Source organism: Phoca vitulina, unplaced genomic scaffold, assembly GCF_004348235.1.
Source record: "Phoca vitulina isolate PV1807 unplaced genomic scaffold, GSC_HSeal_1.0 scaffold9, whole genome shotgun sequence".
Classification (NCBI taxonomy): Eukaryota; Metazoa; Chordata; class Mammalia; order Carnivora; family Phocidae; genus Phoca; species Phoca vitulina.
This window is the reverse complement of record NW_022589712.1, coordinates 21,121,874-21,136,063: the sequence shown is the minus strand read 5'-3', so window position 1 is coordinate 21,136,063 and position 14,190 is coordinate 21,121,874. Positions and strand designations below refer to the sequence as shown.

The 14,190-nt window shown below is 39.6% G+C and overlaps 1 protein-coding gene across 7 annotated transcripts in view; it reads left to right on the top strand.

The window, feature by feature from the left end:
• Positions 1 to 14,190, top strand: part of UTRN (utrophin) — a 491,233-nt gene that overhangs the window by 153,905 nt on the left and 323,138 nt on the right. For all 7 annotated transcript variants that reach the window (XM_032407730.1, XM_032407732.1, XM_032407729.1 and 4 more), the window contains 2 exons: positions 11,235 to 11,348; positions 12,019 to 12,174. In XM_032407730.1, the coding sequence (XP_032263621.1) occupies positions 11,235 to 11,348; positions 12,019 to 12,174 (270 nt within the window). The remainder of the gene's footprint in view (positions 1 to 11,234; positions 11,349 to 12,018; positions 12,175 to 14,190) is intronic.

The following is a 14,190-nucleotide window of genomic DNA, read 5'->3' as shown; positions in this document are numbered from 1 at the left end:
GCTGGAGAACACATTTATTTGCTTTGCTTTGCAGAAGGGCTTCTTTGTAAGAGGTGAACTGGATCTTGAAGATAAGAGAAAATTCCTTAAAATTGGTCAAAGTAACGTTTCGGGGATGAGGAGCCTGCATGATATTCAGACCGGTGATTAGATTACAGGGGGACTTTGTTGGAGTGGTAAAATTGCCCAGGTGGTGGCAGACAGCTGAGTCCTTGAAGCTGGTTTTTGTAGAATTCAGACATGAATTTGTAGAATGGTCTGAACCAGACCATTGATAAACAGCGTCAAACTGGGAAAGCAGGTAATTTGAGGGATATGAAAATCAGAAGTAGGATCCTTTGCTACATCTGAAAATGTACACAGATGGAGCAGTGATAAAGTTCCAGAGGAAAGGACAAATGTTAGGACATGAGGAGAAAGTGATTTATGTCAATGTCAGATAAGACAGGATTTTAACATTTTACCTGTGAGGAAGATGGAGAAGTGGTCTCCAACAAATCACCTGGTTTTCTACTAGAGAAGGTCTGGGTGAAGAATGAATCAGTCATACTCTTCTCCCTTTGTTCCTGATGTCTCCTTACTTTGGTCTTTTGTGTTGTGTTGTGTTTTCCCACTGTTGTATCTCACGATGGACTTCTGGTATCATGCCTGGCAGAGAGAAGGCAGTCAAGGAATATTTTTCAATGAATGAAATGAAATTAGTAATAGGAGATTTAAATTTGGATATATATATATATATATCCAACATTACTTAATATAAATATATATATATATGTATTTGGATTTAGATTCCAAATCTATATATATATATAGGAGACTATATATATATATAAACACATATATATATATGTGTATATATATATATTTTTCATACATATGTGAGAATTTGTGTAAAGGATGTTGTTAAAAAAGTGAGAAGATTGAAAATGAAGACAAAATTAAAAAAAAAAATGCTGTTTTAAAAATCAAAACCAGGGAACATGAGGTAAAAGAGGGGCGGGTAGATACAGATCAGTGTGAAGATATCCAAAAAGATGAGATGAGTGTGGTGACCACTGACCATGGAGGGAAGCTCTGCCCCAGTGGACAGCTCCAGTGAACGGCCAGGAGAATAAAGATGGTGAGGTTCCTATGAGAGAGAGAGAGAGAGAGAGAGTGAGAGAGAGTGCGTGTGTGTGTGTGTGTGTGTGTGTGTGTGTGTGGTGGTAATGGAAGGAACTTGTTTTTCCTAGGTGCAAACTGCAGTTCTATACCAAAACTGAGATCTTCTTAGAATAAAGCATTAATTTAGAAGAGGGGTGTGTTATGTGTAGCTTAGTATTTTGGAATCACTGAACTTTGTGAGTGGATCCAGTTCCCCTTATATGGCTTCCATTGTAGTTCTTTAAACTTTAAAACCAGAATTACCCTTATTCATGAATGTAAAATTTGTGCTTATGGTCCAAGCACTGTGTTATCTGTGGTTCTCAACCAGGGGTGATTTTGCTCCCCCCCCCCCCAACATTTGTCAGTGTTTGGAGACATTTTTTGGTTGTCACAACTGGGGGGGGAGGGGGTGTGCTATTTGTTTCTAGTGGGTAGAGGCCAAGATTACAGCTAATGCATAAGACATCCCCCACAACCAAAGAATTTTCTAGCCCTAAATGTCAGTAGTGTGAAGGTTGAGCAATGCTGGATTAAATATTTCTCATCTTTTCAAAAGAGCATTGCTTTGTTTTCAAATTTAAATAATCTTCTTTTGACTTTCAGAAGTGTATTTTAGGGTTAGCTAAATGTGTGCCAATATTTTAATATGGAATTTAAAGAAAATAAATAGTGTTCCAAAACACAAAAGAGAGTCCTGTGGTTATAGTAATCCAGCTTTAGGCTTTAGTGAGTTGTTGTTACTAATGTCGCAAATCTAGGCACTTAGAGAGCCAGTTGGAATGAGTGCCAAATTCATTCCATAATAAATATCCCAGATATTTAGATTTTTTTGTTATCACAGTAGCAGATTTGTAATGTCCAGCTATTCTTTATTTTTTGTGTTTAACTACAAGATTGTTGACAGTATGTGTTTTCCCTAACTGTGCAACTTCTTTTTTTGACAGAGAGAGACACGGTGAGAGAGGGAACACAAGCAGGGGGAGTGGGAGAGGGAGAAGCAGGTTTCCCGCAGAGCAGGGAGCCCGATGCGGGGCTCGATCCCAGGACCCTGGGATCATGACCTGAGCCGAAGGCAGACGCTAAACGACTGAGCCACCCAGGCGCCCCATAACTGTGCAACTTCTTTACTGAAATATGTATTTTTTTATTCTAAAGAAAACTTTTACTCCTTTATTTGCTTTGCTTTGAAGGCATTGCTTGTTACTTAACTACTTACAATTCACTTAGGAAACCTTAGTTTTTAACCCAAAGCTAATTACAAATAAATATTCATTTGTAGGTTAGCATTGCTTCCCTCTTTTCAGTGACCCAATGTACAGTTTTTTAGCCATTTAAGTTCTATTTGTCTTTAAGGCATGAGGCACAGTAGGTTTTTGATTCAGTGCTGGTTTAAGATGATGCTTCTTAGGAAAAAAATGGTTGGCTTGTTTATTTTTAAAATGCGTTTTTAATTATGTAAGTAATACATAAAGAGTGCTCATTGTGAAGAAACTTGAGTAATAGAGAAGTATTAGAGTGAACATTTAGAATTCCCTTTCCCCCTCAATACCATCCCTTTCCTGAAGGCAGCTAATATTTTATTTTTAAAGATTTTATTTATTTGACAGAGAGAGATCACAAGTAGGCAGACAGGCAGGCAGAGGGAGAGGGAGAAGCAGGCTTCCTGCTGAGCATGGAGCCCAATGCAGGGCTCTATCCCAGGATGCTGGGATCATGACCTGAACTGAAGGCAGACACTTAACCAACTGAGCCACCCAGGCGCCCCTGAAGGCAGCTAATATTAACAATGCATCCCAAGAGGACACACAAAAAAATGGAAAGACATTCCATGCTCATGTATTGGAAGAATAAACATTGTCAAAATGTCTATATTGCCCAAAGCAATCTACACATTTAATGTAGTCCCTATCAGAATACCAACAGCAGTTTTCACCTAAGTAGAAGAAATAATTCTAACACTTGTATGGAATCACAAAAGACCCTGAATAGCCAAAGCAATCTTGAAAAAGAAAAGCAAAGCTGAGGCCTCAGAATTCTGGACTTCAAATTATATTACAAAGCTGTAGTAATCAAAACTTGTTTTAATGACCTTGCATTCCTTTTCCGTGATCCAGCAGCAGGTGTTGCCCATCTCAGACAGGTACAAATCAGTGCTTTTGAGCAGCGATGGTCAGTGTAGAATTTTGGCCCTTCCAAACAAAATGTTTTTGTACTGGCACAAAAACAGACACATAGATCAATGGCAGAGAATAGAAAACACAGAAATAAGCTCACAATCGTAGGGTCGATGAATCTTTGACAAAGCAGGAAAGACTATCCAATGGGAAAAAGACAGTCTCTTCAACAAATAGTGTTGGGAAAACTAGACAGCAACATGCAAAAGAAAGAAACTGGACCACTTTCTTACACCATACACAAAAATAAATTCAAAATGGATTAAAGAGCTAAATGTGAGGCCTGAAACCATAAAAATCCCAGACGAGAACAGGCAGTAACCTCTTTGCCATCAGCCATAGCAACTTCTTTCTAGATATGTCTCTAGGGAAACAAAAGCAACAATAAACTATTGGGACTACATCAAAATAAAAAGCTTCTGTACAGTGAAGGAAACAATCAACAAAACTAAAAGGCAACCCATGGAATGGGAAAAGATATTTGCAAATGACACATCTGATGAAGGGTTAGTATACAAAATACATAAAGAACTTATAAAACTCAATACCCAAAAAGTGAATAATCCCATTAGAAATGGGCAAAAGACATGAACAGACATTTCTCCAAAGAAGACATGCAGATGGCCAAAAGACATGTGAAAAGATGCTCAACATCACTTACCATCAGGGAAATGCAAATCAAAACTAAAATGAGATATCACCACACACCTGTTAGAATGGCTAAACTCGATGACACAGGAAACAACAGGTATTGGAGAGGATGTAGAGAAAAAGGAACACCTGTGCCCTATTGGTGGGAATGCAAACTGGTGCAGCCACTGTGGAATACACGATGGAGGTTCCTCAAAAAGTTAAAAATAGAACTACTCCATGATCCAGCAATTGCATTACTGGGTGTTTAACCAAAGAATACAAAAATACTAATTCAAAGAGACACATGCACCCTTATGTTTATAGCAGCATTATTTATAATAGATAAGATATGGAAGCAGCCCAAGTGTCCATCGACTGATAAATGGATAAAGATGTGATATACACACACACACACAGCCATAAAAAGAATGAAATATGCCATTTGCAATGACATGGATGGAGCTAGGGAGTATAATGCTAAGCAAAATAAGTCAGAGAAAGACAAATACCATATGATTTCACTCATGTGGAATTTAAGAAAAAAAAAAAGGGCAAAGGGAAAAAGAGAGGCAAACCAATTATAGAGCACAAACTAATGGCTACCAGAGGGGCAGGGGGTGGGGGATTGGGATTAAGGAGTGCACTTGTGATGAGCATCGGGTGATGTATAGAATTTTGAATCACTAGAAAGAAAAAGGGTCCTTGCTGGAGGTTAACATATTCCAAGTAAAAAAGAAAAGCTCATGAATGTTACTCATTCTAATCATTTTTTTGTTCACCCTAATTGAAACAAGTGATGTTGGACCTCCATGAGGGACATTTAAATAGTACACAAATGCATGAGCTTGGAGTGTGAATCCCACTACCAAAAATAATGATGGTGCCTTTCATTGGTACAGCACATTTAAACTTCAAAAGTATTTCATAGCTATGTGCTTACTACCAGGCAGCAAAACATTTACAAATACATGAACATTCATTTTTTCATTATTGATTTTACTTGATTTTCTTATGAATTATGGGGATTACATATTATAAACTTCTAGGAGGCTGGTTATATATCTCTTATCACCAGTAATGTTATCTTTGCATTCAGGGGCTACAGGTATTTTGTATTGTTTATTGTTTCTTTTCCCTTCTTCAAGATCTTTTACGGTGTGGTATAACTGCAGAATTGTGAAACCATCCCCGAGGCCCACACAAAACTCTGTCTTATGTTTATCACTGCTCCTGCATCTTCAGACACTCCTGCAGCCTCCCCCTGCTGTGTTCAGACTCCCAGAGAGTCCCTTGCCCTGGCAATCCCATTGCCCTTTAAAGCTGCTCCCGCTTCCAATCTCTTCCCTCCCAAATTCCTCTTCCCCAGTGGTGCCAGAGTTCTACTTCTGGAAAGGATCGGGTTGTCTTTACCATGGTGATAGAGAGCACTCACAATCGTCTCCTAGCTTCTGCCCCTTCCTTGCCCCGAAGCCCCTCCTGCACCGCCCCCTTCCTCCCCAGCAGACCCTCCTTCGTGAACTGAGTCTGGTGAGGAAACAGTGTAGTAGATCCTGAAGACCACATTGGACAATTGCCTTTCTCCGGAAATGCCACTTACTTGCTAGGAATTCACACCTTCCTCGTCTGAGCTCATCCTTTAAGAAGAAGCTTGTTCTGCAAGCAGTGCTCAGTCTTGCTCACCACCATGTCCACAGCTAATTATTCCCTCCTCTGGATTCTACTACGCACTGTTTACACCTTCACAAACCCTCATCTCAGGCCAGCTTTTATTAAGGCTAGACCTGTGTGTCTCTCCTCCCTCAAGGACTGAGCTCATTGACGACAGGAGCCCTGTGTGGGAAACAGCAAGTAAATGGATGGGAATGTCATTGCTTTGTAGGTGCCTACAGGCATCTTACCCAGTCACATTTCTCTACTGAGGTTGGATCTATACAATCTAAATGCCTGCTCATCATAAATGGAAGGACTCTGTGTAGTCATACCCCTTCCTTCAATTGCTGATTAGTCGATGTGCTCTGACCCAGAGTTTGGAAGGGGATATGCCAGAGCTCTGAGACATGCAGAACTGAGCTTTGAAATGACTCTGGAAAGAATTTCACAGTAAAAACGCTATGGTAAATACCTAGTAAGAGTAATCTGCAACATGGCTGATTTAACTCTTTCTCGGTAACATATGATTGATGATCTCATAAGGTTTTTTTTTCCTTTCTCATTTTGAATGCATTTTACTTTACTAAAGGTGCATTCTAAACCTTAGATTTAGGAAGTCTTCTTAGTTTTAGATAATAAATGTTGTAGGAATGTCCTTGCTGGTCTTCCCTATTAAATGAAGGAATACTTTTTTAAAGAGTGCATTTGAGGTTCACAAATATTATAAAACCATACAAAATAGAAACCCCATTGCCTTAAATTACTGTTTTAATTCTGGTTTCATCCTTCTTCTTGCCTGTGCCTTGGATTAGAAATTGCTTAAAAAGCTGTGGACATTCCACCAGATGGGGAAGGGACAAAATAAAATGCCAAGAATTTAGCTGTCAACAAAATCTTGGGAGGTAGTTGTGTACTTTGGAATCTTACTGTCTTAAATCCAGAGTTCCCAAGCTTCATATTTCCCCCACCCCTAGCTCAAGGGCCAGGCTGGGAGACAGGGCATGTTAGGATTAGAGGACTTGTTTCAATGACCTTGCATTCCTTTTCCATGATCCAGCAGCAGGTGTTGCCCAAATCAGTGCTTTTGAGCAGCGATGGTCAATGTAGAATTTTGGCTCTTCCAAACTAGAGTATTTGATACTTTGGTTTTCAAAATACCGTATTAGTCACTTTATATTGGTTTCAGAATTTGTGAGTATAAGTGAGAATGAGACATGGTTGCCCTAGGTTAGTACTTACAATTTATTTTGTGCATGTGAATTAATGATAGATATTTATTGTAGAAGTTTACAAGTCTTTTTAAATGTTTTATATTGCTTTAAAAGAGCTGAGGTCCCCTAAAGAAGAGAGAACATTAGAAATTACCCAATCCTAATATATATATATAATAGTCAGAACATATAATATTATATATAGTAATATATGTAACGTACATGTGTGTATTTATTCTGCAAGTGGATGGAAGTGGAGAAAAAAATACTCATTGTACATTAGAAAATCATAAGTGCATAAGCTGAGTGATTTTTTTTATGGGCAGAGAAATACTTTTCACGTGAGCTCTTGTACTTTGAAATTTCTTTCTTGTGTGATTGACTTAATGATGAGCAGAATTTGGATATATTTTTTTTAAGGCACAGGAAACACCTGCCACAGGTGGATTGAGACAGTATTTTCCTTCTGGGGAAAGAGGAGGTATTGGAGGGCGGAGCAGAGCTCTCGGTCTCCCACACTTGCCTGCACACAAATGGTGGCCAGTATTGATCTTACTAACGTTTTAACCCTTCCCATATGGTGTAGCCACGGGGGGAGGGGGGGAATGCCATGAGAATCTGCTGCCACCAGGCATTTCTAAAGTTTGGGCCTTCCCTCATTTACTGGGCTTCCTTCTGCTGAGCTGACTTCAGAAGATATAGTAGCTATTTCAGTTCCTTTTGAACACCAATAGGATAGGACAAGGATTAATCCTGGCAACAGTTAAAAACATTAAGCTGACTCATGACAGCATGTACCCTCCCTGGCTGCTCATTTCTGAACTTGGAAATGGTAGCTCTTTATGGGTTAATCTTGGTCCTAAAGCACTTGGTTTTGTAGATCTTAGTAATAATAGCTAGCATACTGCATGCCTGCTTTGTACCAGGCCTTGTCCAAGCATTACCTCTGTTTTTCAGAACAACCAGGTGAGCTAGTTGTTGTTATTCCTATTTTATAGATGATCTGCTGAGGCTCAAAGAAAAGAAATTAGTTTCTCAGGACCTTGTGGCTGATGAGGTGCTGACCTTGGTATTCACACTTTTTGTCTTTCTTTTCATGGGTCACACTGCTTCTCTTAGAATTCGGTGTGGCCAGGATTATGTGAAGGATTCTTAGTAGTGAAAATTGTCAGATTCCCACCTGTTCCTTTTGTTACTGTTGGGATGATCAGCTAGTTTTCATGGCTTGTCCGTGTCTATTGCTTTCTTCTTTTTTTTTTCCCTTTCTCATGTTGAAGTGTAAGAGAGAGAAGGAACAGGTGTGTGAATCATGTGTGCTCACATGGGTCTGTGTGTATCTGGGAGAGGGAGGAAGGAAGGCGGTTGATTTCTCACATGCCAATGACAGATTGCTGAGGCTGCTTGCTTCAGTCAAGGCTGGTTGTGATGAAAACCTCCATGGAGTGTAATGCTTCCCTCTAAATTTCAGTAATCCTTGGCCCAATTAAAATCCATCTTTTAGGGGCGCCTGGGTGGCTCAGTCGTTAAGCGTCTTCCTTAGGCTCAGGTCATGATCCCAGGGTCCTGGGATCGAGCCCCGCATCGGGCTCCCTGCTCAGCAGAAGCCTGCTTCTCCCTCTCCCACTCCCCCTGCTTGTGTTCCCTCTCTCGCTGTGTCTCTGTCAAATAAATAAATAAAATCTTAAAAAAAAAAATCCATCTTTTAATTCAAAAATTGGAGGTAATGAATTGCCCAGTTATACAGCCGTAATGGTGTTTTGAGTTCTTAAAAAATTTAGAATGGAGATTAACAGTGCAGGAAGTGGCAAGTCAAATGGGCAGTCAAAAAAAGTCCCCCCTGATTTCTAGAGATAGATGCATTTGTACTTTCTCTCTTTTTACACTTTTATCTTTCTGCATCCCACCTCCCCCTGTCCTGGGCATGTCTTACTGCGTAGATCTTAGGACACGGAGCAAATACAGAAGAGATATGTCACCAATTAAAATAATACATAGGAGGAAGAGTGCATGAGCTTGTGAGAATAGTGACAGACAGGCTAAAGAACAGAGGAAAAGGACGCTTGAGGGAAGCTCACAATGTGACTGAAAGGGTTTTTGAAGCTGTGTTTGGAAGCATGTGCAGGGTGCCCAGGGTCAATAAGAGAGGCTGAAAGGCCAAACAAGTGCTTTTTGCTCCCTGTTTTCATCAGACAAGGGCCCTGTAAATTGGAAAGTGTCAGATGGTCATTATGGAGGGAGCATTTGTGCCTCAATTAGGAGTTAGATAGGAAAACTACCCCAGATCCTACAGTGCCTACATCTACATCCCAAGTAATGTGGGCATTTTACTCTTGGTCTCAAGACCACATTATGCATCTTGTGAGAAATTACCAGAAAAATAGAGTTGGGTGAATGTCCTAATTTGGGGGAAACATTATTTTCTAGAAGTTAAAGACCTGAAGTAAGCTTGATGTTCCCGGCAGAGCTATAGATAAATGACAAACCAGAGATCTTGTATGTGTTTAGGAAAGAATGTGGTGGTCGCTAGGAATCATCATAGACACCACTAAGAAGCCTTGCCAAGACTTATTTCCTTTAATTACTGCTTTCCTTTATTTATTTTTTGGAGGAGGGATACTAGATTGTTAGATATACAGATTCATAATCTTCCATTTCATGTATGCTCATTTGGTTCAAATAATGGCTCCCAAACTCATTTTTGGCAATTCTTGACTTCATCGGTAAAGTATTTGAGAAATCTCTTCCAACCTTATAAGAAGGAGGTGGTAAGCTGGTTAGGTGCTAGTGTTATGTAGATTTCCATATTTTGAAAACTAAGCTAAAACTTTGTTGATTAATGAATGACATAAGTCCTCATGGGGAAATGCTCAGGAAGGCACTGTCATTGGTTCTGTTTTTCACCAGAAAAAAAACTAAAAACCCAACAGCAAAAAAATTCCTATAGAAAAAGGACATCCCACTGTCAGATATGCAGATAAGAGAAAGCCAGGAGAAATAGCTGGTACAAAAGTGGTGAAACTAAAAATTCAAATCATTTTGTTGGCTTCTCATTATTACATTGGTAACTACTATTGTTAGCATAACAAGGGAAGATTTAATATTTATAAATACCAAGTCTTGAATTTATTCCAGAAGTCACTGAAGCAATATGATGTAAGGGAAATATAATTTTGAGGTAGTTGTGGGAATTTTGGATTCTGGCTAACCATAAATACCATTGTGACTAATATATCTATAAACAAACAAATGGAAGAAAGAAACAAAAAACAACCCTAAAATAAGAATAAAACTTAAATGATTTTAGATGGCATTTTATGAATGTAAGAGCCATATGTGAAATGGTGGGTTCTATCGTTACCATTCATTCCAGCATTATAAGGAGAAGAATAGTTGGTTCTGGGTGGCATGTTATAAGGACATCAAAAAAAAAATAATTGGCATAGTTTCCTGAGAATGTTGATGGGTGTGGTGAGTGCCATACCTGGATCTCATGTCCTAGAGACATCCCAGAAGGAATTTGGAATGCTTAGCCACTAGGAGACTAAGGGAGGACACAGTGGCTGCTTTTAAATCTTGAGCAGGATTGTAAAGGTACCTCCATTCTAAGGGTTGAACGAGAAGCAAAGAATCGACAGGATATAAGGGAACAAATTTAGCTCCATATCAGGGAAACTAACAAGTCAAACTGACCAGTGACTTTAGAATGGGAGGCCTGGGGAAGAAATGACCATTACTTTGCTCTAATACTGGAGATCAAGTTGGACCTACCTCATTGTATTAACAGCCCAGTTCCAATGTTACTGTCTCTCCTTCTCTTTGCAAAATGTTTTCTTTCTCACTTGGTTTTGACCCGCAGCACCATACACAGTAAGGATTGCAGTGGGTGCCTAGTAAATATTGGGTGAAAGGATGAAGCTGAGCAGCGGACCATCCTGGGTTCTTAGGTAACAAGGTGTCAGACAGCGGAACTAAGAACAATCGATCTATTGTATCCCCTCTCGTGTGCTATTAATTTATTCCTGTTTTGAGTAGCTAACTTTTGGAGAGAATTTGTTCTAAATTACATGAGAACAAAAGATTTTTTTTAGGGGGTTACATCTAGCAAAGCATTTTTACTGTAATTTGAATTTTTAATCATTGATATTGCTCACATTTAAGCAAAGTAGCTTGGTTCACTGGAGAGTGTTTTGAAATTTTTAGAATGATCACCAAAACTGTCATCTCTTGAGGGTTTTAGTCAATCATCAAGAAAATCATGATTTTCAAATTTGGAAGATTTAACAAAAAGAAATAGAATAAATGAAAATGCTGCTATCAAAGTTGTGAAAGGTTGCCTTTCTTCCAGTAGCGATAGATCTTGAGATGCACTAGGTTGAGTGTCACTGAGTAATTTCCTCCTTTGTTATTGTGTTCGATTTAGGCGGATTTGAAAGTCATTGAGAAGTGGATGGATGGTGTGAAAGACTTCTTAATGAAAGAGCAGGTGGTCCAAGGAGACGCGGAAGGGCTACAAAGTCAGCTGGACCAGTGCTCTGTGAGTTCTGCTGACTTAGGGCCTCTGCTGTAATAAATAACATTTCCGTCTGCTTCTTTGTTATTTGCTGTTATTAAAATTGCACGAATATGACATGACAATAAACCAAGATAAAATATCTTTCACCATAAACCTTTTTTTTTTTTTTTTAACTTTATCGTTATTAAAAGAATGACTGGTTATTCATATTTTCATTTTTGGCCAGGGTTATAGAATTTTGCATAGAGAGAATAAGAGCAGTTTTAATTAATTAGGAGCTTCGCTATTTTATGTTCCATTGATAATTTTAGGGTCATAATTACCAATTATATATTGCTTTTATTATGCCACATGGTGAGGTTTAAAGAAAAACATATTTAACAAGTGAAATTTGCCAGTAAGACTGCATGCAATTTATATTTGGTGAAATCATTAGGCTTTTCTCAATTAATTGAGAGTACTATTCCCTGCCGAGAGTCAAGTATTTCCAATCTAATTTGGCAGATGGCTATATGAAGCGCCCAGGTGAAATGAATTTCTCAAGGCACAGTATTTCTTAAGTAGTTAAAAGTCCTGACTCCCAAGCAGTCAGTTTTTATAATATTTTCAGGGATGCAAGCAGAGACAAATTATAATTATGGCACCCACTTATATAGGAATGAACTCAACATGGGTTTGGTTCTGTGTTCAGGCCTTTGTTAATGAAATAGAAACAGTGGAATCATCTCTGAAAGACATGGAAGAAATAGAGGCTAACCTTCGAAGCTGTCCAGCTGCTGGAATCAAAACCTGGATGCAGACAAAACTAGTGGACTACCAAACCCAATTGGAGAAACTTAGCAAGGAGGTAAGTTTTTCAGCTTTGCTGTCTGTGGCCTTTAAGAGGCAGACCGTTCCTTTTTTTCAGTGTCTGAACTGATTTTATAGCCCATCCAGTTTGAAAAACAGTGGTCTAGAATACCTATAGCGTGGGTGGTAGGTTGGGGCAAAAAAATGGATTTTTCTTTTAATGAAGGGAGGGTACTAACTGTCCAGTTTGGCTCCTTGGTGGGAATGAGCTTGGTGTGTTCAACAAAGAACTAGAAAGGCAGTGTAGCTGGAATAGAATGAAGAGAGGAGTTAGCGGGTGGGTAAGATCTGAAATCAGAATGTAGGTGAGGTGGATTGTATTGGCCTTTGAAACAAAATTTGAAAATTTTATTTCAAGGATGATTTCACACAGAAAGCAGACGGTTTTGAGCAAGGAAGTGACATTACCATGTGGGTACTTTGCTCTGGGAAAGCCAGAATGAAAACAGAGAGATTATTTAAGAGGTTATTGCTGTCTTGGCCCTTCAGACTAGAGAGATAGTGGTGGAGGTCATGAGGACTGTTAGGTTTGGACTATATTTTGAAAATAGAGATAGGAGTCTAGTAATGGATTGGACATGTGATCTCAAAAAGGGAATGGTCAAGGACAACTGAGGGTTTGGGCAGAGTTTCCACTTTGTGTGAATTGTGGTGCTATTTGGTGAAATGGTGGAGACTCAAGGAACGAGAAGCTTTTGTGAGAGCAGGTGAAACAATGATTTCCATTCTGGAAGGGTTAAGTGTGAGATTATGAGGCATGCAGACGGAGCTCTTCAGCACTTACTGCTGGAAAGAGGAAAGGGCGAGTCCAAAGATGCTGAGAAGTTAGGGTCAGCTGGTGGAGTAACACGCCAGGAGGCTGTGAGGCCCCAGGGCCAGATGGAGAAAGCTTTCCACGGTGCCCCGTACTGAGGATTGCTGAGGCCAAGGAGAACTGAAAGTCAGGCTTTAGATCTGACAAGATGGAGGCTTTAAATGACCTTGAGGAAAGGGTCTGGTGGCATGGCAGGGAAGAGAGTCACGTTGGAGAATGTTGAGGAGAGAATGGGAAGTGAGCAGTTGGGACAACAAGCATAACCAACTTTGAGGAATTTCTCTATTTAAAGGGGCAGAGAAATGGGGTGGGTGCAGAGACCTGGGGGTCCAAAGAGGTGTTTTTGTAATTTTTAGAAATAAAAGATGTTACAGGATATTTCCATGCCAAAAAGACGGACCTCCCTAAGAAGGAGAAAATAATGAGGTGGAGGAGTTTGAGAGAAGATATTCCTGGAGTTAAGTCTGTCATATGTGAGAGGGATGGGGTCCACTCTCTCTGTGAAAGAATTGTTGTTGGATAGTTTCTCCATGGTGATTGAAGGAAGGCAACTCTGGGTACAGTAGGGCTGCAGTATAACTGTTCTCCTCTGATTGCTTTTGCTTCGCCAATGAGGTTACACAAAGCTCATGTGAGCGAGGAAGGGTGAAAAATGGGAGGAGAAGATGTGAAATACGGGACTGTTCCGCAGACAGCCCTCACGTCATACACATCTCTTCATGCAAGGTTTTTGGTTAATGTTTATGTAGGAAAAATTGATATTTGCATCCTTGGAATATTTTGTTTTGTTTTCCCGTAAATTCTGTATTTTGAATATGTTCAAACTTAAAGGAAGTTTGAAATAAAGGTAGAGGGAGTAGCCACATGCCCATTCCTTAATTTGCCAGTTGTAATGTTCTACCACATTTGCTTTCTCTCTCTCCTTCACTCTCTCCACACACACTTTTTTTTCCCTAAAAATGTACTTTTTTTTTTATTATGTTATGTTAATCACCATACATTACATCATTAGTTTTTGATGTAGTGTTCCATGACTCATTGTTTGCGTATAACACCCAGTGCTCCATGCAGAACGTGCCCTCTTTAATACCCATCACCAGGCTAACCCATCCCCCCACCCCCCTCCCCTCTAGAACCCTCAGTTTGTTTCTCAGAGTCCATAGTCTCTCATGGTTTGTCTCCCCCTCCGATTTCCCCCCC